The following is a 24144-nucleotide window of genomic DNA, read 5'->3' as shown; positions in this document are numbered from 1 at the left end:
TGTGAGGCGCCATCAAGGGAAGGGAAGGATACAAGAATGGGTGAGACACGGGATCGATGGAGGGCGTGAGGGGAGGGGGAGGGGATAGAGCTTGCGTGGCAGATGGCAGAGAGAGGAGAGAGTTGGGTTGGGAGTCTCCAGAGCCGCTCCGAGAAGAGCAGCAGCACCACCAGACGCCGTGAGCACCTCTCCTCCCCCTCCCCCTGCATGCCTGCATGAGGATCAGCCGGGGCACGGCCTACGCACCTGACTGACCAGGAGACCGTTCGCTCTCTCGCTGCCTTGCGGGGCCGCATGCTTCTCACGCTTTCGACCGTAAGCGAAGTGCTGGTGCGTTGAGGAAAGTGTGGAGTGCGAAGATGAGCGCCGACGCGTGACAGGAACAATGAATAGGATGGGCACGAGTGCCACACCAACAACAACGGCGGAAGGAATAGAGCCGCACGAGTGCGGCGGGGGCAGATACACGTGCATGGATACATGCCCACCGGTCTAATGCTGCGCACGCGCGCCCGCATTAGGAGGGGGCGACGAGGATTGCTATGAGTGGTTGATGGTGGTGGTGGTGGAGGTAGAGGGGGGGGGTCAGGAAGGGAAGCACTGAAGCTGGCGCAGGTGCCTCTCGCCCTCCTCCCCATTCCAGTGTGTCTCCCACGCTTCACTGGAACTGCTTGCGCATGGCCTCTCTCGCCTTGTAGAGCTCCGCCAGTTGTGCATCCGCCGCGGCGTTGCCGGTGGACGGGAACAGCGGGAAGTACGGGTTGCTCCGCTTCTTGTCGGCAGAGGCGGCGCTACCGGCGGGGGCGACAGACAAGGCTGTACTGTTGGCGGCCGTGGTGGTGGTGGTGGTGTTGCCAAGAGGGAGGAGATGGAACGGCCGCGTCGGACTCGGTGTGGTTTCCGTACCGCCACTCATCATCAGCGTGGTGCTCGCCTTCGCTGTTGTCCAGGCGTTCCGCGCTGGTCCCGTGAGCCCTGGCGAGGTAGCCGGTGGCGATGCGCTGGCGCCGTCTCGCTGCACCGTAGGCGACGGCGATAGGCGTGCCAAGGCCACGTCCGCTGAGTGCGGCTGTCCATCTTTCACCGTCATCGCCAGCCGCGCGGACGGCGCAGTCAGTGAGAGTGTCGGCACCGACGAGGAGTGGTGCTCACCGCGCACAGGCGCCTGCGTGGTGGAAGGCAACAGCACTGCCGACAACCCGCCACTGCCGCTCGTGTTGGGCAGGCACGGCACTGCGATCATGGATTGGGAGGCTGAGTGCGCGTAGGAGCGTTGTGGCTGAGCGGCCGAGAATAGTGGCGAGAAGGGCAGGCTGCTGCCGCACTGGCTACTCGTGATGGAGCTCGCAGTGTAGCCCGTGTCGCCACGCGGCGACGGTGGCGGCGTGGCGCACATGTTCGGGCCTGGTTTCTCGGATAACGGGACGTTGGTTGGCGATATTCCGAGGGCCGCTCGCAAGCCATCGGTCAGCTCCGTTCGTTTCTCTTCCTCGTGCCGGCGCTGCGCGTGCAGCTCTTGCTGCTGCACAGCCAGCTGCACCTGCTGCTGCCGCGCGCTGAACCAACGCTCAAAGTCGCGCACCAGCTGCTCCTGTGCGTGCTTGAGATAAGCATGCATGCCGTCGATTTCCTCCTTGTCGTGCCGCAGCTGCGCCGCGTGAACGTTGTAGCGCTCTTTCGTGGAGCTCAGCTCCGCCAGCCACGCAACTTCCTCGGCGTCCGCGACATCGCTGCCTTCCGCCGCCCGCTCGGCTCGCCGGCGCTGGATCTTGGTTTTCAGCTGTTTAATGGCGTCTACGCAGGCGTTGAGCTGCTGCGCCGAGGCCTTGCACGCCGCGTACTTGGGCCGGAGAAGCAGTTTTGTCTCCTCCACCTTGTGCTGCGCGTCGTAGGAGGCCTTGAAAGCCTCCAGCGCCTGCGCGCGGTTCTGCAGAAACTGCTCGTCCATCAGCACGTCCACGGCAGTGCGGGCGTCACCACCACCAGCACCGCCGCCGCCGCCACCCCCGTTGTTCTTGTCCCCTTCGCTGCGCTTGTGCAAGTTCGCGACGTGCTGCCGGTACTCACGCTTGCTCTCAAGGAACTCCGTGGCGGCTGCAGCCTCGGCCTCCGTGAACTGGCCTTGCTGTGCAAGGGTGGTGACACGGGTCAGCGCCGCCTCGACTGTCCTCTCCGCGTGCGGTGGCGCTGCAGCCGCCGTGGCGTGCGTGAGAGCTGCGCCAGCTAGCCGGCGCAGCTGAGCAATTAGCTGCTGAGCGTCACGGTAGATGTTCTGCCTCAGCAAGAGCTCGGCCTGCTGATGCTCGTCGTTCTGCACGTCGCCAACATTCGCACCCCGACTTCCGGAGCTGCTTCGCGATCTCGTGAAAACAAACGGCACACCCACCACGCCTTCCGCCTCTCCGCTACCGCTGATGGCGCCTCCGTTGCTGTGGGGCGTCTGCGCAACGGCGGTGTACCGCACACCGGCGGCACCAAGGCCTGCGCCGCCACCCGCCCCGCCAACACCGCTCGTCGCGTCGGCGTGCCCCGCCTTCTTGAGCACCGTCAATAACATCTGCAGCTCATTTTCCTTGAGCTGCAGAGTGTGCCGCAGTGCCGTCACCTGCGCTTCGCTGTCGTCCAGCCGCTGTTTCTGCTGCCGCTGTTGCTGCGTATCGTCGGGCGCGCCACCGCCGCCGCGCACGAGACGCTCGCGCAGAATTTCATAGCAGCAATATATACGAGCCATGTCCCCGTTAAGGCCGGTGAGGCGGGAGCTCCAGTCGCCATCCACAGCAGCCTTCTGGATGTACGCATCGACCATGCCGCGGCACACGTTCTTTTCATCCGCCGTCAGCGTGCGGTCGGCCGCCAGTGACGCCGCACTACTGCCGCCGCCGTTCGCGCGGAGGTAGGCGACTTCGTCCTTGAGCTGCGCCACCTCCGCGCGTAGCTTGCGCACGAGCAGCACCGGGTCCGTCTCCACGTTCACCTGCGGTGCCTGCTGGATCAATGCGACGCGCTGCGCGAACTGGCACGTGCTCATCGTCTCCGCCACCTGCGAGGCCACGACGTGCGCCGTGGCGAGCATGACTGTCTTGCAGTTGCGCCCGAGGCTGTCGCGCAGCGCCATCGTGAGAAACGAGTTGCGATACGGCACGTGATCGCGTACCCCCTTCGCCTTCTCGCTGAGCGCGACGATGACTTGCTCGAGGAAGTGGAGAGAGAGGTTGATGTGCTTCGCCTCCGTCAAGATCGTGCCCGAGACGCCGGTCTTGCTCACGCGCTCGCTTCCGGCGAGATCGACGAGGTTCAGCTTGGAACGACGCACGACGGAGGAAGAAGCGGAGCGGGCCTCCAGATAGATGGTGAAGATGCAGTGCGAGCGCGACGACGTCTTGTTCATGGGCGTCTCGCAGTACAGGCGGTTTGTGTCACCGAGGAACAGAAGATTCAGGGCGTCTGCCAGCGTTGGGGCGCTGTGCTGCTCCAGCCCCTTGAGCATAATGTCGTCCTCCATCTCGTGTATCGTGACGGCCGGTAGCTCCTCTAGCGTGCGCGCGTCGCGGCCGTGGTTGAGCAGGTCTTGCCCCTTGTCGTTGTAAATCTGAAGGTAGGACATGGTGATGGTGTACGTCGTGGCACCGCCGCCACTAGCATCACCGTCGCTGGCATGGTCGCCGTCATCACCTGCGGCCCCGACGCTGCTGCTGCGGCGGCAGCGCGGGTGTCGACCACCGCCGCCCTCGCGTCGCCGTGCCACTTCCTCGTAGATCATGGCCATCGCGCGTGGGATGAGACCTCGGTCTTGGTAGCTCTCTGTCCCGCCCGTGATGCTGTACGTCTTGCCGCTGCCCGTCTGGCCGTAGGCAAAGACGGTGCTGTTCATGCCATCCAGCACCGACGCCACGCAGCCCTTCGCGACGGTGGCGAAGACGTCCTCTTGCGTAGCGCTCGGTTTGAAAACGCGGTCGAAGCTGTACTGAAAGTCAACAACAGTGTTGTTCACGACGTCGTCGACACCAGCGGCATGGCTGGTGCTGCCGCCACCACCGCGTGGGTTGTTCGCTGGGACTGAGGACGGCTGCGACGGCGACGGACCTGTCGACGCCCGCTGCGCCTCCTGCACGAGTCGCTGCGCGGTGTGCAGGTGCAATATCGATCGTTGAAAGTCCTCTTCCACTTCGTACTGAAAGGTAGCCGGCGACTGGCCGGTGCCTCGCGCTGCCTCGAAGGGGCTGGAGACTGCCGCGGTGCCGCCACCGCCGCCGGTGGCGAGCAGGCGACTCTGCTGCGATGTCGGCGGCGGCCGGATGCGGAGGTACACCCCGATGCTCTCCTCTCCGCGGACTTTGGGCATCTATTCCAACCCCCTCCGCTTGTACGGATGATGTTGCGACACACTCCCGCGCGTCTAGGAAAGGATGTGCGCTCTGCGTTTACGAGCGCACACATGAACTTTATTGAGCCCACGGCAGCGCGGCCCCCTGCACTGCCGCCCCTCCCGCTGTCTCGCATCTAGACAGTTACACAGGCCCACTCCGCGCAGTACTCTCCCCTGCGCACTCTCCCACGGAGGTGCACCCCCGTAGTGTGATGCTCGAGGTAGCCTGCTCGCCTCGATTCTATCGGTCTTCTCGGATCTGTTTCCGCGTCAACTGTGCGCGCGTGTGGACCAGGAAAGGAAGAGGGAGGAGAGGGGAGGGGAGGGGAGGAAAGGTCGTGTTCGAGGAAGCGGGAGCGCCCACACGCCGTTGCCATGTATTGTGTGCGCACGATGCAGCCGCGCACCCAAAGAAAACAACAACCGGAGCGTGCGTTCAGCAGCGATGGTGGAGGGCGCCGGCGCGCCAGCGGGAGGAGGAGGAGCTGTGTGAGTGTGTGTGTGGCGGTGGTTGGGGAGAAGCAGGAAGCCGAAAAGTTCAGCGCCCTGTCTGCGCGCGAGGCACCACACACACGCCCGCCCTCTCCTCCCGTGTCTGTGTGTCGATGTCAGCGATGTCTAAGTTGCTAACACACGGAGAGAGAGAACGCTATACACACCCATGCACACCTACAACAGAGTGCAGGACGTCACGTGGGCCTCTGTGCGTGTGTGCGTATTCTAGTGAGGGGTCTAGGCTCTAAGTCACCGGGGAGAGAGGCAAGCAGACAGAGACGGGAGGGTGATGCGAGCGCCACAGCGATGTGCAGGCCCCCTTCCCCGCCTTTTCCGCCCTCCTCGACGCATCGCCGGCTTGAGCGCCTGTACGCTTCGCCCGGCGCGGCTCACATCATCACCGCCGCAGCGGCATCGGAGGAGAAGGATGCGTTGAGTGAGCTCATCCAGCTTGCATCGACGCCGCCACCGCCATTGCCACCGTTGGTACCCGCTCCGACGCTGCTGCTGGCGGTGATCTGCGCCGGCTGCGTCTGGTGCACAGAGGGCTTCCAGGAGAGCGTCTTGATGGACTCGTACGGCAGAGTGACCGGACGGCGCACTGGTGGAGGCGGAAGAGCAGCAATCAACGCGTCGCTCAGTTCCGTGCGACGTGGAGGCGGTGGCGTACAGGCGGATGAGATCGGCGCCGCGGATGAGGACAGACCGAAGCGAGTTCGATAGTGTTCGGCACCAACAGCGGGCGCCTCCCTCAGCGGGGAGAGCAAGAGGTCTCGCTGCGGCCGCGTCGGTGGGCGCACCCCGGCCATCGCCGCGGTGGACGGATCCGCGTGCTCTGGTGCCCTCTCCACAGCAGCCACGGGGAAACCCAAGTCCGCCCTACCGAACTGATCACTCATCTCCGCGTTGCTCAGGTACAGAAGTCGCAGACGGTTGATGTGCTCGGAGACCACTTGCTCTGTATGGCCCGCCGTTGCCGCTGTTGACGCGGTGACTGTCGTGCCGTTGGAGAGGGTGAAAGGGACAGCGCCAGGCCGCCGCGGGGGCGACGTCGCGGTCGCCTCTGCTGCGCGAGAGGTTTGTGTCCTCGGTCGTACAGGAGACACCGACAGCAGGGACCGAAGTGCTGCCGCAGCTTCGTCTCCGCCGTCGTCGTAGCGCGTGGCATCGGTTGCTGCTGCCGGCGACGCCACCGCTCGCGGCGGAGACTCGATCCGACGAGTCTGCCGCGCCATCGCCGCTGGCGATGAGGCGCTCGACAGCGGCACGCACACAAGTCTCCAGTAGTCGGGGCCTGCACTTCGTCCCATGGCGGCACCTCGTTCATCATCAACGCCGTCGTCGTCAGCGGCCGACGGAAGCAGGCAGACGGGTAGACAGTCCTGCAGCAAGACGGCGTCGTATACAAGACACTGCTGCGCGGCTGGCAAGCCAGTGCGCAGCTCCACCTCGTCCTTGATGTCACTGACCGTGACGGCGGCGGCAGCAGCAAGTTGAATGTGCACAATGAGATCAAACGCGGCCGAGAGGTCGTTGTGGGTGTACCACTGCTGCGCCTCGCGGCCGTCATGACGAGGCGCACCACCGCTACAGCCGTTACTGTTGCCGGCATGCCACTGGCGAAGCATATCTTCGTAGCGCTGCAGCACCTCTGGCTCAGGCAGCGATGGCGCGGCGGCGGCCACGACCGCCACCTCGATTACGACGGCCGGCATTGAAGTGGCAGCGGCAACGCCAGCGCTGGGGCCGACCGCCTGAGACGACGGCGGCGGCGTAGACGACGGGCTCGGACCTCCGCGATGGTGAGCCCCGAGCAGCACCGTCGACTCGCCCGGTAGATGACTCGAGAAGGACTGCACCACGTAGGAGCGCGCGATGGGTGAGGTGCTAACGAGCTGTGGGGATGTGGAAAGGGCCGTGCCACGCTGTGCGGCTGACGGCGTCACCACCGCTGCCGCGGAACCCTTGCCAGGAACACCAACGCGACCGGGGATGCCAACCTGAAGTGGACGCTTCGAGAGTTGCTGCTGCCAGGCTGCGGGCTGAACGGAGCTACCATGGCGGAAGTCCTCGCCGGTCCTCCGAGTGCGCTGCGGCTGCTTCGAAGGTGCAAAGGGGGAGGCTTGAGCAGGCGACAGCCGCGGTATGGTGAGCACCATGTCCACCACATGACTTCTGCGAGCCGGTGCCCGTGCCGCCGCTGCCGTCGTGCCGTTGCATTTGTGCAGGGATGAGGCGTGGGCGCTAGCAGGGCTTTTTGACCGCGGCGACGGCGCTCGAGCCGAACACTCCTGCTCCTGCTCCTGCGTTTCTGCGACCGCGCTGCCCGAGTCATCTGGTTGCGAAAGACGGTCTCGCCGCTGCACCTCCTGCTGGGCCTGATTGCCGCACTGGTTGTCGCTAGGAGCGAGTTGCCGGTGGTTTTGCGGCAGGGGTAGCAGCAAGTTCGACAGCTGCGCGGGCACGGCAAGCTGCGGCGGTGCTGTCATCTCGCGGCTCTTCGGGGTTTGAGAGTCACTGCTGGCGGCCTCGGAAGACTGCGGCTGTGGTGGCGAGGCAGTTTGTGCCTTGCCTTGCTTCCCCTCGCCTTGATGACGGTGGCTGCTGCCCCTGCTGCTGCTGTGCCGATCACCACGTCTGCGTGAGAAGGGGCGCCGACGCCGACTGTTCTGCCTCGACTGTGGTGGCTCTCGCACCTCGCGCCTACCTCTCGCCGAGGATGCTGCGGGAGATGGGGTGATCCCTCGAGCGCGAAGGTACCGCGGTGGTCCCCGCGAATCCGCGGGAGGTGTTCGGGCTGCGTTGGGAGCCAGGGGACTGATGCTGTGCAGACCGCGCGTACTAGGACTGCCGCGACGCAGGACCTCCTCAATATTCTGCTTCGCCACCCGTGCGGGTATCACTACGAACGTCAAGGCCGGCACGGCCGCTCCGTCTGCCTTCGCTGCCGAGCGCGAGGACGCCGTCAACGATAACGACTCCGTGGAGATATCTCGTGACGACATGGCGGACATCGTGCCCGGGCGAGGCGCAGGCGCGACAGCGGCGGTGACGCCGATCACTGCTCTTGTCGCTGATTAGTGGTCGCCTCTTCCGCAAGGTCGACGAAGTTGACGATGAAGGGCGCGGGTGACGTAACGACAGACAGCGCTGTGTGCTGTGTCTACGTCTGTGCGCGCGCATCCAAGGATCTGCTGAGCTCTTGAGACGCGTGCCATCCGCCGCTTCTCTCGTGGTCGAGGGCCGCAGACGAGGCGAACACATTGCAGCCAAGCACGAAGCGCCGCGGTGGCCCGCACGCGCCACAACGCAACCGACGCTCCGAGGGAGACATAGAGGAAAGAGGCGGAGGAGAGCGAGGGCGCAGGGGTAGCGGGCATGCAAGCATCTTCGCCGCCCCAACAAGAAACTCGGAGACGTTCCGTTGCGGCCTGCACATCTTCGTGCTTCGTTGTGTTTGTGCTGCGGTTTCCGTGCAGGGGTGGCGCACCATCGTCGCAACGCGACGATCGAGAGGACCGTCCCCGCTCAGCTGCGTCCATGACCACATGCACACACCAACAGGGCATGCACACACACACACACACACAAGTTAACCATTACACCGCAGCAGCAGAGGCAGGGATGGGTAGCTCGGTGGGTGGCCGAGAACGAGATCCAGCGACGCGTGCGTCTCCTCTCGTCCAACGCCCAACGCTCCTCCCTCCCACCCCCATCCTGACCGAGCCGCACGGCAGCACGCGCGTTCCTCAGCTACGCCAATTAAATTGATTCCGTCAACGCGACGCGGTCACGATGTCACCACTTCTCTGTGCTGCTGGCCAACGCCCCCCCCCCCCTCGTTGCCTTTCTCCAAAAAAAAAATACCTCAAAACAAGAAGCTATAGCGGTCCTTCAAGATCGCGCACGCACGCGCGCTCAGCAGCGGCGGCTGATGATAGACATTACGTTGCTGCTGCGATGCCGCGTCGAGCCCGAGCAGCGACGCGTGCTGTGGATCCACGTGGTATGTGAGACTCACGTCTGGCATGTCCGCCGCGTCGGCCTGACAGTCTGGCCACACCGTGCCGGGCGGTAGGACGACTCCGGCCGCCATTCCTGCTCCCGCTGACGGCGATGGTGATGGTGGCGGCTGCAGCGGCTGCTCCGCGTTCATCCAAACGACGAGGAACGCCTTGAGCCAGTGAAGCAGCATCACCGCTGGGGCCGATGACGTCGATGGCGCCGCCGTGTCCGCGCCGCCACCAACAGATGTGCTGCCGCTGCCCTCCGCAGATGGGGAGGAGAGAGGCAGCGTGGACGATGGCGTCTTCGCCACGGCGTCCGCGTCACATCCTGCGTCGAGCCTCAACGACAGAGCAGGGCCACCGCCGACGGGCAGCGTCGTGGACGAGGACGTCATCGCCGACTCGTGCTCCGCGGCCTTCGACTTTCCTTTCGCCTTCGACTGCTGCTGCTGCTGCTGCTGCTGAGGGGGCAGCACTTTGAAGTGGCGGACTCGAACCGCTGCAGTTGGCGCTGTCTCGACCGCCTGCGACCGCTGCCGTTCCTTGTCCATGGACACCGCCAGCGCGATCGCCGTGCACGCCTCCATCAGCGTCGGAAGTATCAACTCCAGCGCATCACCGCACCGCTCGTAAGGCGAGCGCCGCTGCGAGTGGCGCTGACGGCGCCGAGGACGCGGAGTCGACCCTAGCGCCGACGATGGCGACACTGCCGTCGCTGTCGCTGGTGATGTTCCTGCTGCAGCCGCGGGCGGCGGTGGCGTTGATGCGCCTGCACAGATAGCCAGGTTCTGGCGACTGAAGACCTCGTAGAGAGCTTCCAGTGCTTCCGGACTTCCCTCAGAGGCAAAGAATTCCTCATCCACGCCGATTCGACCTGCCGAAGTCGCACCGCTCATACCCGCAGCGGTGGCGAGCACCTGCTGCGGCTGCTGCCGGTTCGAGACATTCTTGTTCACGCTCGTCACCGACGTCGCGGACGGCTCCGGTGTGTTGGACGCGTTCATCACGATGTCGTGAAGCACGAAGAGGTACCACAGCGCCTCCACGCAGTAGACGTTGCTGTCGATGGGATCGACGGAGGCGGTTGGCTGCTGACGCGATCGCGCCGTCGCCACGTATGCCACCTTCACCACCGCATCCAGCAGGACGCTGAGCAGGTGGTGCATCGCGTCAGCGTGTCGAATGGCGAACACCATGCGAGATGCAATCTCGTCTCGTTGCAACCATCGCTCGCAGAGAGCCGCGATGCCGCCATCGCTCATGGTGGCGGGGTCTGCGATCGCGTAGGGGTTCAGCAGCGCCGCCCACTTCTCCAGCAGATGCGGCTGCAGGATCGCGAAAACGTGCCGGTGCGCCGTGCACTGGCGCGAGATCCACTGCGCAGACGGCGGCGGCAGCCGAACGCGGGCGGCGTCCGCTGCTACTTCGGAGGACGGGGCCTCTGCGCTTGTGCCGGCGGGAGATTGCCCAAGGGGTTGACTCTTGGCTTTCGTCGTCTCCTCATCGCCATCACAGCGCTCTGCCGAAGTGGCACCGCTGCTGCCCTTCCGCTCATTTTGCTTGCCGTCCGATTCACTGCTGCTGCTGCTGCTGCTGCTCCCGCTGCTGCTGCTGCTGCTGCTGCTACACCTACCGCTGCGACCGCGGCTGCGGTTTCCATGGTCCGTGCCGTCGCCCGCCTCATGGCAGCTCCTTTTATCGCTTGCCCCGTCTTCCGCGCTTCGGCCGCGGTGATGGCAGCGGCGGCGGGGACGCGCCGTGCGCACAATCACGTCCGCGCCATCTTCCTCTTCGGCACCGCCCACTGTCGCTGCCGCGTCGCCACTGCTGCCCGTTGCGAAGGCCGGATCCAGCAGCTCTGGCTGGTGCAGCCCGACGAGGCACTCCGGGCCGACCTTGAGCGGTGGCGGCGGCACCCACACGTAGGCGCGCCGCGCTTCCTCGATCTGGAAGGGCTGCGTGCGCCACGAGACGAGCGTGTCGCCCTGCAACAGGGAGTACAGTCGCCAGCGGTAGTACAGCATACATGGATGGTTGAACTTCTCGCCGAGGAACGCGAAGGCCGGGTTGCCGCGCCCCATCTCGCGCTTCACAATCTCCTCCTCCGTCGTTGGTCCGCCTTGCACGACGGCGGTGGCGAGGAGGTCGAGCAGTGTTGTCTGCTCGAGCGGAAGGTTGGTGGGGACGCGCAGCCGCGGTGCGTGCAGTGGCACCTCCAGCACGTCTGTTGAGGCTGCCACCTTGACCGGCACTCCGGTGGCGGACTCTGCGGCTGTGGCCGGCGGCGAGTAAGCAGAGGTCGATGGTGGTGCAGACACTCCCTCGACGGTGGTGCCTGGGCCGAGAATGCCCAAGCTGGCAGCGGTGAAAGGCGGCCGCGGTGACGCGGTATTAACGTAGGGGGGCGGCAGTAGGCGCGGCAGGGGCTGCGAGTAAGAGGCGTCCGGAGCCGGGAACACGGAGCCGCTGCTCCAGCCCGCTGCAGCGACAGCTTTCTCATCCGGAAGCACTGACCCCAGCACGCCTTGCTGTTGCTGCGCGTAAGCTGGTTTGAACATCATGTACGGCGAGGCACCTGTGTTGCCGCCGCTGGGCCCGTCAGCTGGCTTGTTGGCCGGTTGGTGTGCGCTGCCGAAGAGCAACATCGTGGTGCTATCAAAGCCGACGCCGCTGTTGTTGTCGTCGACATCGGCGAGGTCGTCTCTGTCGTCAGCGTTGGGGGTGAGCACCGGTGTTGCCGGGGCACCACTCTGCTTCCGCGACTGGCACAGTGGCATGGGTGGCGGAGTTGATCGATCCATGAGCCGTCCTTGTGCTGCCCCAGGCGCCGCTCACCGCTCCAGCAGCTCTCAAGGATGTGCGACAGGAGTGGTGGATGTGCGCACGTAGGCAACACGGAGAGGAGACAAGGAAAGAGGGCAGGGTGAGTAAGCGAGAAGACGCACAACACGTTGTATGTACGTGCGTATATATATATATATATATGTGTGTGTGTGTGTGCGTGTAGATCAGTGTAGGTGGAGAACAGCCATACAACGAGGGAACACTACTGAGATGACGACGAGGACGACCGCGACGCATGCACACCAACAACGGAGACAGAGAGATGGGGCAGGTAAGGCGGTGAAGTCACGTAGAGAGAGAGGAGAGAGGAGAGAGAAGAGAAAAAAAAATGATGAGGAGGGACTAGTGTGCTGTGTTATGTTGTGGCAGGTTGGGGTGGTGGTGGTGGTGGCGGGCCGAGCAGGAAGGCGACATCGAAAGACGGACACGCGCGGGCATCAGCACACTCGCATCCATTCTCGAGAGCACGTCTCCCCCTCTCCACATCACTCCATGTTTCGCTCATTGCGCATCGTCGTCTTGAGCTCAAGCCCTCATCCAGGCGCGCACGCGTGCATCAGTACTGCACAACAGCAACTCTCATCGACCACAGACACAGGCGCAGTAAGGGAGTCCGAGCACGCATGCGTGCCCACAACACAAAGAAGCGGCACAGGTGACCATACGCCCGGACACGCAGGCACGTACACCAAGACGTCACAGCGGCAGCGCCATCACCGCCTCCTTGCGGAACTCAACGCGCGTCAGCAGCACCTTCTTCTTCTCGTCCGCCGTCAGCGCCGTGTTCGCCGCCTCCTCCAGTGCGTCTGTCGGCTTGTCGGAAAGCAGCAGCGTCGCCATCAAGTTGAGCACCGCGAACGCGTCACGGATTGGGGTGAGATCGGTCTGCGTCCGCTCCACAAAGAAGCTTCGCAGCGCACGCACGTCCTTGTCGACCTGAAGCGCGCCGAAGAGGCTGACGCGCTTACGGAGCAGCACGCTGCATGCCCACTTTGCCACCCGCCGCGCCATTGCCGTGAGTAGCGCATCGAACAGCTTCGCATCGGCCAGGTGCTGATGGAGGTACTGAAGCCCGGCGCCGAGGTCTACCAAGCACGCCTGCACCCACACGTCGTTGAGCTCGTAGTGGGAGTACACCGCCTCCTTCATGTCGTACGAAACAGCGGCGAAGCGCTCCATGTGCTGCGGCAGCACGCTGTCGCAGCACACGTCCGCGAAGGCATCGAGCCAGGCAGGGATTAGCTTGTCCTGCAGAGTCCTGCCCAGCGTGCGCATGTTGCCAGCAAGCTCGCGGAAGCGCGTCACATCGTGCGGCGTCGCGGAGAAGGTCGCCTCACCCAGCTGCTGCAGTTCGTCGGCCATGCGCTGCAGGTACGTCGCAGTCCGCTGCGCCGCGCCGGTCCAGTGCAGCTCGTCAGGTGTCAGGAAGCCGCCGCGCGGTGCTGCTCCGGCACGGCGCCGGCCCCCGGCAGCAGACGAGTTGGACGCCGCGCCGCCGACCCCGGCGTGACTACCTGCGCCCGCGATCACCGTGTGCGACTCGATCTCTGGCAGGAGCCGCAACTGCACCACGTCCATGGCGGACATGACGGCAGCGGAGCAGATCTGCGCCGACTTGGTGTTCATGGCGCGGTGGATGGCCATCCGAAGCACGAAGAAGACGTCATCGGGCAGAGTGACTTGGCCGTTGTGGGTGAAGTACCAGAACGACGCGAGCTCCTCCGAAGCCGCTGCAGAGGCGCCACCGCCCGCAACGCTAGCGGATCCTCCGCCGACGCCGACAGAGGCGATGAGATCGTCAGCGCTGCTGGCAGCAACCATGTACAGATTCTGCAGACCCGACATGAAGGTCGCCGCTGATGGCGTAGAAAGGAGTGCAGCTGACGCGTTGCCGTGTCGAGCTCCTGCCGCAGTACGCGAGGCATCACCACCGCCGGCACGCGCTGCCGCGGCTGCCGCCTCCTTGGCGGCGTCACGGATCGCACGCAGCTGCAGGTCGACCGCTTGGTCGTAGGCGATGGTAAAGTACGTCGTCTGCAGCGGCACGTAGACGCCTAGGATGTCCTGCATGGAGTTGAGGAGGGCGTTGTCGCTGGTGCGCCAGAGGTTGTCGGCGGTGCTGCCCGCGACGACCTCACCCGCGGCTGCCATCGAGGTCGACTCCTCCCTGCCGCTCTCCGCCGCCGCCGCCGCACCTGCCGCCTTCATCCGCTTCTCGTACTCCGTCTGCTTGCGCTCCACGAAGGTGAGGTAGATATGTCCGCACGACACCATGTGGCTGATCTCCTCTAAAATCTGGTCCGCGCGGCGGGCGCTGGCTACCACTGCGTTGGCGTTGGCGCCAGCAGCGGCGTTCATGGACGGGGTCGACGCGCGAGAGGCACCACTGGCACCGTCGCCGGCCGACGCGTGCTTCTCCAGCTGAGTCAGCACGTCCTTGCGGCGCTCGATAAAGTCGCTCAGCACCGGCACACATCGGGCCGTGGCGCGGCTGTGCAGCTTCGCCAGCAGCGCCAGCGGCCCCTGCGCGCCGAAGGCCTCATACGTGAACTCCTCGTCGCTCTCGAACGCGGCGGCGACGTTGTCGAGGCACTGCGAGACGAGTGCGAGGTGCGTCATGGCCACCGTCGCTGAGTCCTCCATCTTTCTCATTTCGCTATCGATGAGCTTCGCCAGCGCGGCAATCGTGTGATCAGCGATCCAGTCGCTGTACAGCTGCGACGCCACGGCGCCCTCGCCCAGCTCCGCTAGTAGCTTCGTGCCCTTCATGATGGCCAGCTTGTCGTTCACCTGCACGGCGTCCTCGATCATCTTGAGCAGGCGCGCCTGCACGGTCGCTCGAGCGTGGCGCATGACGTCGCTGACGGATGTCGCGTTCGACGCTGCTCCCGCCGCTGACAAGGACGCGCCACCCCCAGTGCCTACCTCTGATGCCTTCGCCTCCACAGCAACGGCAGTGGCTGGAGAGGCTGAGGCCAGCACACGCTGTGCTGCCTCGTACGAGTGCAGGAGCTGAAGTATTTTATCAATGTCTCCAGAGTCCAGGACAGACGACATTTGCGCCACGTCGTTCTCCATCGCCTTCATGGCGTCCACGATGGCACACGTCTGCTGCACGCGCTGTAGCAGCGCGTCAAGCCGTCGCACCCGCTTCGAGCTGCGTTCTGCCAGCGACGCGTTCGCCGCGACGGTGCGCGCCAGTGCTGCGCTGCGGTGCACGTACTGCGGCATGAGCCGGTACTGCACGTTGCTGATCTCACGCAGAGGCGCGTGAAGCTCGCTTTCGGCGTGGATGGACTGACGGATGTCGTTGAGGGCGGCGTCGCGGCGGCGCACCCCGTCGCGCACGCGCTGCAGCGCCTGGTCGAAGCGCTCTTCCACGTTATCGATGTGCTTTAGCAGCATCTCGCTCGTGAGGGAAGCAGCAGGGCAGAAAATCAGTCAGTCCTTGGGAGGGAGGGGAGAGGGGAGGGCCGGAGGCGCACAGGATGAGGTTGATGAAGCCCCGCAGCCTTCCACAGCAACAGCAGCAACACGAAAAGAAAGGAAGAAAGGGGCGACTACGTGATGCGCGGCACGACTTTCGTTGTGTGCATGCGTGCGTGCGAGCGTCGGTTCCCGGGGGGGGGGAGGAAAGGCGGAGGAGGGGATGAGAGCACGTCATCGACGAGGTGATGGTGGTGGTAAATCGAGCAGATGGACCGAGTCCACGTAGATGCGCGCGCACACACACGTGTTACGTGTGTGTGTGTGTGTGCGCGTGCTGGCCCCCTTTTGCGGTCGGCTACGGACGTTGTCTTTCGGTTTTGTCAGGCGGAGGTGAGGGTTGTGTGTGGACGCGGCGCGCACGAGAAGGACTCCGACCAACCGTCTCCTCCACGTCGCTGCCGCACCCCGGCTCTTCTCCGGCCAAGGCGCCGGCGACTTCCTCAACAGTGTAAGTAAGGTTTGGGAGGGTGGGGTGAGGGGCTGTGTGCGCACCGGCACACAGCCCCCCTCCCCTCCCCCCCCCCCCCACACACCCACTTGTCACAGGGTAATGCGGCCGTACGGGGAGGTGGCGGAGAGCTGTGCCATGACGCACCCCAACGCCGGCGGAACGCTGACTTTAGCGTATGTGCCGCGCCGCAGCGCCGCCGCTCCATCGCGGCATCCCTCGCCCTCGGCACACTCAACGAGGAAGGACCAGAGGGGCCGCAGCACGGCGGCGTCGCTGGCGAAGGTGGCGGCCGAGCGCTTGCGGCGCATCCTCGGCGGCTTCCGCATGCCATTGCCGTTGTGGTTCGCGGTGTTGCTCGTATTTCCGGTGGTGCCCTCCTTGTTCGCGTCCTCGTCGTCGTCATCGCCGTCGTTGCTGCTGTCCATTTCCGTGTCGTCGCTGTCGTCGTCACCGCGGCGGCGACGACGGCCGCTGGCATTATCTGAGGCAGTGGTGGATAGCGCCGCTGCCCCTGCCATACAGACATTACGCGTGTCGCCGTCGAAGAGCTCACCGAGGGCGGCAAGGTCGTCATCCTCGTCGCCATACACGCGGGGTGGTGCGCGGGGCGGTTTCGCGCGGCCTTCAGGCTGCTTTGGCGCAGCGTCCCTCGCCTCTTCCCTCGCCACTTCCTCAGCCCGTTGTACCATCGCGGCAGGCAACGTCACGAAAGTGACGGCGACGCCAGTGGAGCCTGCACGGCCGGTGCGCCCGATGCGGTGGATGTAGAGCGTCACGGCGTCGCTCGGCGAGGCAGAGGCTGCCCACGGCACGTCGTAGTTGATCACAAGCGTCACCCCCGCCACGTCAAGGCCACGAGCGAGAAGGTCTGTTGTGATGAGAACGTGCCGCTGACGCCGCTGGAACTGCGCCACGAGAGAGCGCCGCTCCGTCTGCGACAGCTCCGAGTGCACCACGGCAACGGAGGTTAGGTTCGCCAACGTCGGCGTGCGCCGCGCCGCCGCGCTGGACGATGTCGCCTCTTGACCACCCGCGGTGTCTTCGCGAAACGACAAGCCGTCCGGCGGCGGGCCGACAAGGTCCTCGATTGTGTAGTATTCCTGCTGTGCGTCCAGGCGCTCTGCCTCAGCGCGTAGCTCTTCCCACAGTGCGTCGCACGTCGACTTTTCATTGGCGAAGACGATGATCGGGCCGGTGCCGTACACGAGCCACGCCACCAACCGCACAAACTTCTGGGCGTGTATGAGAGGGTGCAGCAGACGCTGCCGCTGCGGCGGTTGCGGCTCGCCCTTCTCGGTGTGTCCTTGTTGCCGAGACGGCTTCTTTTTCCGCCCCTCTGCCGTCGCTGTGGCAGCGACGGCCGCGGCGGTGACGGGGTCCTCTGCAGCGCCCGTGGCCAGGGAGCCGGTGTCGGCGACCAGCTCGAAGGACTGGCGGATCGAGGCGCACCGGTACGGTGTGCGCACCAGGTAATAGCCGGTCTTGGCGAGGTACTGCTTCGCCACGGCCGCGCACGCTACACTCAGCGTCGCCGTGAACATGACTGTCTGCCGCGGCTGCGGGCACCGTTCCAGGACTGCAGTGAGCCGCTCCTCCTGCTGCTCATCGATCATCCGATCTGCCTCGTCCATCACGACGAGCTGCGTGTTGCCGAGCGAGAGCAGGCGGTCCGCGAGCAGCATCTGCAGCTGGCCCACTGTGCCGACGACGCAGTGCGCGCCGCGTGCCAGGGCGGCGTACTGAGCATCGCGACTCTCGCCACCAACCACCTTGACCACGCGCAACTCGCTGAGATAGTTTCGCGCCGCTCCCGCCGCGGCCACAGAGGACGCACGATCGTGACCACTGGCGCCACTCACATCCGACTCGTGCGTCTCCCAGGCGCGAATGGTGTCCTGCGAGATGTAGCCCCCACCGCTGCTGTACATGGAGGCAGCTGGCGCCTGGCCGCACAACTGCAGAAAGGACGCCGTCACCTGCTCTGCCAGCTCACGCGTCGGCACAATCACCAAGCTCAGCGGCCCCAGTGAGATCCGGTCGGGGTGGCCCAGCAGCTTCGGTGCACGGCACAGCACGTGGTACAGCAGCGGCACGAGGTACGCCGCAGTCTTGCCGCTCCCGGTCTCCGCTACTGCGAGGATGTCCATGCCAAGCACCGCCGCCGTAGCCGCACCAGCCACACCGCCACTCTTCGCGCCCGCGACCAAAGGTGCGGGCCGCGGGAGAAGTGCGAGCGGCACGCACTGCGCCTGCACCGCCGTCGGCAGCGCGTACGCGCGCGTGACACACCGGCCAAGCGAAAACGGCAGCTGGGCTTCCTCCCAGCAGCGGATAGCCGGTAGCGTGTCGGCTGGAGGCAACGTCTTGACAAAGGTGCCTGGCTGTGCGGCGCTGGGGCCGCTGGTCTCCGTGGGCGGCTGCGTCGGCGCCACCAGCTCGACGGTAATGCCCAGCTGCTGCCGGAATACCTTCCAGCTGGTGGACGTCATGGCAGAGAAGGGGCGTTGCGTCCAGTGCGAGGCAGACGACATGGGCGCACGTGTGCTACCGCTGATAACGGTTGAGGCGGTGGCATTGGTAGCGTTGCTTGGCACGGCGGACGTGGCTGACGTTGCTGCGGACGCAGACGAAGCTGCCTTCTGCTGCTTCTTCAGAAGGCGTTGAACCAGCGGGTCCTTCGGTCCGACACCTCGGCGCGCTAGCGCTGACGTGGCTGCTGCTGCTGCTGCCGAAACGCATCCTGATGTTGCAGCAACGGCGGGTGACAGCACAGGCGCAGGAGTGGCACTGGGTTTGTCCGTCGCACTGGGCGCCGTTCCTGCCTGCTCCTTCTTTCTCTGCCCTTCAACCACACCGTGCTGCAGCAGCCAGCGCAGCACGGGGGACGGCGCTGCAGATGGCTGCTGGCGAATCCTCGCTGGGAGGGTCTGTAGGGTGTAGCGGGCACGCCGCGCGAACGCCGAGTCGAGCAAGCGCGCCGCATCCTCCTCCATGTTGGACGATGCGTGAGTATTCGTCTGGTCCGCAGCAGCGGCAGCAGCAGCACCAGTGCCGCCAGTGTCGACGTCATCGCCGACGTAGACACGCCATGACGGATGCGGCTGCATGCCTGAAACTACTCACTGAATTCTCTCCAGCACCTTGTGCTTGTATGCATGTGAGTGCTGGCGTGTGTGATCTGTCCAGCCTTCGGTGGTTAGTCTGCTCGCCCGCCAACGTACGTGTGTATGTTTGTGTGCGTGAGCGCGCGCGTGTTGCTGACCGAGAGTGAGAGGGAGGGAGAGAAGAGGAAAATGAGTGCTAGGGAGGGGAAGGGGCGGTGGCGGAGTGCTACGAAGGTGGCAGCACACGCGTACGAGGACGCATACGTACTTCTTTCCCCCCCTGCTCTCCTCCCCCGCGCCGCCCGTGTCATTTCCTTGGAGGAGACGAAAGCGAAGGAGAGGTCCGCCCCAGTTGGCGCGCGCACACGTACACGCGCGCGCGAGTGAGCAGGACGGTTGGCTCGCTGGTGCAGCGCCCGCTTCACTAATCAGCATGAACGAGAACGTCAAGCTGCCCCGGCCCCGGCCCCGTCCCGAAACACAGTCATGAGGGAAGAAGGGAGGGACGGAGGGAGGCGGCGTGGCGCCTGTAAAAGGAAGTGTCGAGGGCGTGGAAGAAACGAAGAAAAAAATGACGATGGATATCACATGAGCCTCAGCGGAGCGTGAGAGGGCGGAGGGGGGGGAGTGTGTGTGTGTGTGTGTGTGCGTGTGTGCCCGCACACGCACACGCCATCCCACACGATCGACAGAGGCCGAGGATGTAAAGGAGACAGAGAGGGGCCACCAAAGACACGCGCTAATGGTGGCCCCTCCTCCCCTCCAAAACACACACACACACACACACACACAGCCATCCACCTTCCCGTCTTCTTCCTCTCAACCAACAACACAAAGTTACGGAAGAAGCGCTCAAAGGCAGACACAGGCGTGTACGTGACACCCAGCACCTCCGCACACCGTTGCTCACGCGTGCAACGGACATCACTGGTGCCACAGATATCGCTCTCCCGTCCTTCTCTCCCCCTTCCCTCCCTCCCTCCCTCCCCACAAGCGTGTCCGCATCGTGTACCGCACCTTCGGGGAGAGGGAGGGGGAGGTGGTGGAGGGGTATTGTGGTGGTGTTGGACGTCGTCGTCGTGGGCTGGGATGTCGGTGACCGGTGACCAACACCGGAATCGTTAGCGTCATTGAAAAGTTTTGAGCGAACAAGAAGAAAAAACAGCGCATCGCTGAAGCGGAACGGAGGGCGGAGGAAGGGGTATGCGCGAAGACAACGCTCCTGTGTGTGCGTGTGTGTGTGATGAGGGTGGTGGTGGAGTGAGGGGAGGGCAAAGTGATTTTGATATAGTCGCTGGCGTTGGCACCCCTCCTGCCCCCATCTCCCTCCTCTTCTTCCCGTCTCCGCACGTCTCTCTCTGTCGATCTTTCCCGCCTCTCTCTGCGTACGTCTACGTCTCATCTATTACGGCTCTATAACAGCATCATGCGCACCATCACCGCCTTCCCGTTGTCTGCTCCTCCGCACACACACGCACACACACACGCACACACACACGCACACCTCCAGCCCTCCCTCCCCCGACTCGTTGCTGCACAACACATGTTTTGTTGCATGCGCGACAGCGTCATCGCCGGCTTCTCTTCCGAGACACGCATACCCGTCCTTCCGTTTTATGTGTTTGCATCGGCTGCGTGACTTAGCAGCCAAGCGTGAGCACGCAGACACACAAGAGGAGGGTAGAGGATGGGGTGCTGAGGAGAGACATCCGTCGAGTTCTCTGCATTTCGTTGTGCGCGTGCGCGTGTGGGGTCTCGAGTCCTGATTTTTACTGCGAATCAGAAAGGGGAAGGGCATCAGGGGGAGGTTGGGCGCACGCGTAGACAGTCGCCCCCCCTCCTGTGCACTCCCTCTGCGTGCATTCTGTAATAGTGAGTGTGTGCTCCAGCAGGTGCTGCATCTGTGCGATGCACATCACCATTGACGGAAAGCTGCCACGCTCCTCTCTCCCTCGTCCTTCGCCTCCATCCCGCGCACAGGCCGTGCACACACAGACCAGTGTACACTGAGCAGCGGCAGCAGCTTGAAGCACGGCGGAAGATGCGGGCATAAACTGGAACGAAAGCCTGAAAAGTTAACGGCGACCACCCCACGTGGGGTTGGGAGAGAGAATGGGCGTCCAACGGAAGGGAGGGAGGCGGACCGGCAGAGATGGAGCGGGGGGGGGGAGGGGGAAGGGCGGCTGTGGAGCACAAGAAGCATGGGAGAAGAAGTGTGTGCGGATGTGCGCGACACCAAGAACGGGTTTTTGATCGCCGTCGTTGGCCTCTCCTGCTGCTCCTGCGCGCGCGCACACACACACACAGACACGCACGCACAACCTCTTTCGGCTCGTCGGTCACCTCTCCTCTGCACCTCTCTCCAACCCGACCTGGCCCGACCCAACACCCTCTTTTTCTCCCCCTCCAAAACTCTAGCGGTACCTACACCCACCCACCCCCCGCTCACATCGTATATGTGCTCTAGACGTACTCTGTCTCGTTGTTACGATCATCCACATGAGCGATGGAAGCCACGGCAGCAGTATCCAAAGTAGCGAAGAGGCGGATGGGTTTCGCATCATGCAGGCTCGGCAACACGCACAAGGGCCGAGGCAAACACAGCGTGTAGGGATGCAGCGCTACTCGTCACGCGTGCTTGCGTGCTCCTCACACAGTTTGGCTACAGCTGCATGAGGGAGTCTAAGTCGGCCGCTGCCGCCGCGCCACCGTTCTGCGCCGCGTCACCCATGCTGCGGGGCGCAGCAACAACCAACGCACTCGGGTCGTCGCCAGCGGCGGCCCTGCTGTGACTGCGGCTGTGGCTACGACGATGGCGACGCCGGGACGCCCCATCGGCGGTGTGGCCGGCACCGTTTTCCACGGCAGCGTCCGAGACCGGCGGCTGCGAAACGCCACCGTCGAAGACCCCCCTGCTTCTGCTTCTGCTGCGGCTGTGGTTGCGGTGGTGGCTGTCACGACGGTGACGGTGGCGGGTCGAGTTTTCCTTGCCGGTGGCACCGAGCCCCGCCGATGTCTCCTCCATCGACGCCGCCCCTAGGGGGTCGGCGTGCCGGCGATCGCGCGTGCTGTGATGGCGGCGTCGTTTGTGAGACCTGTGCTCGCCATCCTCGGCAGGGTACTGCGCCGGTGACTGCATCGACGAGTTGGCCGGCGGAGTCGCCGCCCCACTGAAGTCAAACTGCCGCTGCTGTGGTGCCACCTGCCCTGGCATCATCATGCCCGCACCACCGGGACCCATCACAGACATCTGCTGCTGCGGCGACTGTATCCACGGAGGCAGCATGGACGCCATCATCTGCCGCCACTGCACGCGCTGCTGCATCAGTTGCGTCATGGCAGGATCCTTGTCGACCGTGGGGTCCTCGCAGCCTTCGAAGAAGGGCTTCTCGGAGTCGGTCAGGATGATCCACGCCAATCGCGAGAAGCCAAGCCGCTTGACATCCTGGAAGTCCATGAAGAACATGTCAGCACGGATGTAGGCGGGCAGCTGCGAGGGCGGCAGGGCTGGACGGTACATCTGGATACCCCGCTTCCAGGTGGAGCGGATGACGAGCCACGGGAGCACCAGGGCGACCAAGACGATCAGCTCCAGTACAAAATTGCAGAGTGGCCACGCGAGGAAGACGGTCACGACGATAAGTGTGGCCTCCATCTTGTGCGTGTAGACAGTCCAGAAGGTGTTCAGCGGGCCCGTGGTTTCGCGAATATAGAAGTAGGAGAAGGACCAGAAGGATATAAAGAGGTTGCACGTCCACGCAAACGTTGTAAGTCCAGAGAACAGCCACGCGAAGCGCACAAATTCGTAGAAGGGCGTCTCGTAGAACTCGATGCCCCTGTCGGAGCCGCAGCAGCCAACGCCTGGCTGCTGCTGCGACGGGAATACGGCGGAAGGGTTCTGCTGCTGCATCATCGCCACCTGCTGCTGGAACTCCTGGATGAAGGCCTGCTGCTGCTGCGGTGTCATCTTCACGAACTCCTCTTGCTGCTGTGGTGTGATGGACGGCAGCATGAACGACGACCCGCGCGCGACTTCTACGCTGGCACCTGACGCATGCCGGCGCACATTGATCAGCACCGCGTATAGCACTGTCAAGAAGCTGTACACCATCGCCAGGATCCACAGCGTGTCGCGCGCGTCGTTCCAGAAGCTCAGCTGCACGGCGAACGTGTTCGCGTACATGTTGTCCTCCATACACAGTTCACCAAAGCTGCCAAACAGCCTGCGCCGCGTGCAGCTGTGCGCTGGGACCAAGATGGCCGCGGGGATGCTTGACTCCGACGCCGCGGCTTCAACGGCGTACTCTGGCGAGGTTGAGAGGGCCGTCACGACTGCCCGCATAGCGTTCGACGGGACACCTTTGCGATTGTCGACCGGAATCGTTGGTTTAGTGTTCATCCAGCGAATGTAGGGCATCATTGCTACGTCAAGATCGGTGGCGTTGTGCACGCCGAAGGCGGCGAAGATGTTGTCCTGATTCTTGGTCACCATCACCATCGCAAAGCCGATGATCGTGAGCACGCACAGGACGCAGGCGAGGAAGAAGGTCCAGTCGAAATACTTGTAGATACTCTCCCACCATCTCACCTCCTGATCCGGCCGCCTTGGCGTGCAGCAGAACGGATCGACCGGCTCGCCAGGCCGCGGGCAGAAGCTGCACTCTTGCGTGCCGCAGCAGGGGGCACAACACTGGCTCTGCGGCGTGTACATGCTTTGCATAATCATCATCTGCTGCTGTGGTGTCATGCCAGAGTGCAGATGCGGCTGCCCACAAAGGTTCGCCGAGCCGCTGCTGAGCATGCCCGAGTTGCCCAGCATGGCAGAACCAGTGCCAGCGGGCATCGCTGTGGGCTGGCCGCCGCCCACCATCACCATCGGTGTCGCTGTGCCCGACACGGGGCTCCACTGCAGCTGCTGCTGGGAATTGTTTCTGCGGAAGGCAGGTGGCTGCTGCTGTTGCTGCTGCTGCGGGTACCACTGCCCGCTGGGAGAGCGGCTGGATACGGAGTGCTCCATGGCTCACTTTTCGCTAGGCGAGGTTTCGCGGGTCTATGAAGGGCTGCGCGGGTCAATTCGCCGGATGTGTGCGTGGGAGAAGAGAGGAAGGTTAAGCAGGGAGGCTGACGAGATGCGGCTGGGCGGGCGGTGCACACACACACACACACACACACACACACAGCCGAGGGAAAGCACGACCGCACAGCTGCACGTGCGCCGTCGCGTGCGGAGGTGTTGCGAACAGGGCAAGATAAGGCAAAACAAGAAGAATGGCGAGGGGTTGTGGTGCGCTACCGAGCAACGAGATGCAACGCAGACCCAACCACGCACGCGCACGCCCGGTGGAAAGGACAAGCACACGCACACCCGCACACACGGAGAACGGAGCA

At 64.2% G+C, this 24144-nt stretch overlaps 6 protein-coding genes across 6 annotated transcripts; all 6 read right to left on the bottom strand.

Moving 5' to 3' along the window:
• Positions 1-658: 658 nt before the first annotated feature.
• LMJF_05_0630 (putative kinesin) lies at positions 659-4342 on the bottom strand (the record flags this gene model as incomplete). The annotated part of the gene is made up of 1 exon (XM_001687488.1): positions 659-4342. One exon carries the CDS (start codon positions 4340-4342, stop codon positions 659-661), a length of 3684 nt encoding a protein of 1227 aa, XP_001687540.1.
• A 908-nt stretch (positions 4343-5250) lies between these two features.
• Positions 5251-7875, bottom strand: LMJF_05_0620 (conserved hypothetical protein; the record flags this gene model as incomplete). Its single annotated transcript, XM_001687487.1, has 1 exon — positions 5251-7875. The coding sequence occupies one exon, from the start codon at positions 7873-7875 to the stop codon at positions 5251-5253; it is 2625 nt and encodes an 874-aa protein (XP_001687539.1).
• An 854-nt stretch (positions 7876-8729) lies between these two features.
• LMJF_05_0610 (conserved hypothetical protein) lies at positions 8730-11513 on the bottom strand (the record flags this gene model as incomplete). Its single annotated transcript, XM_001687486.1, has 1 exon — positions 8730-11513. One exon carries the CDS (start codon positions 11511-11513, stop codon positions 8730-8732), a length of 2784 nt encoding a protein of 927 aa, XP_001687538.1.
• An 895-nt stretch (positions 11514-12408) lies between these two features.
• LMJF_05_0600 (conserved hypothetical protein) lies at positions 12409-15117 on the bottom strand (the record flags this gene model as incomplete). Its single annotated transcript, XM_001687485.1, has 1 exon — positions 12409-15117. The coding sequence occupies one exon, from the start codon at positions 15115-15117 to the stop codon at positions 12409-12411; it is 2709 nt and encodes a 902-aa protein (XP_001687537.1).
• Positions 15118-15741: 624 nt separating this feature from the next.
• On the bottom strand, positions 15742-18759 carry LMJF_05_0590 (putative ATP-dependent RNA helicase; the record flags this gene model as incomplete). The annotated part of the gene is made up of 1 exon (XM_001687484.1): positions 15742-18759. One exon carries the CDS (start codon positions 18757-18759, stop codon positions 15742-15744), a length of 3018 nt encoding a protein of 1005 aa, XP_001687536.1.
• Positions 18760-21418: 2659 nt separating this feature from the next.
• LMJF_05_0580 (conserved hypothetical protein) lies at positions 21419-23773 on the bottom strand (the record flags this gene model as incomplete). Its single annotated transcript, XM_001687483.1, has 1 exon — positions 21419-23773. One exon carries the CDS (start codon positions 23771-23773, stop codon positions 21419-21421), a length of 2355 nt encoding a protein of 784 aa, XP_001687535.1.
• Positions 23774-24144: the final 371 nt, after the last annotated feature.

Source organism: Leishmania major, chromosome 5, assembly GCF_000002725.2.
Source record: "Leishmania major strain Friedlin complete genome, chromosome 5".
Taxonomy (NCBI): domain Eukaryota; phylum Euglenozoa; class Kinetoplastea; order Trypanosomatida; family Trypanosomatidae; genus Leishmania; species Leishmania major.
This window is presented reverse-complemented; position numbering and strand designations above follow the sequence as displayed.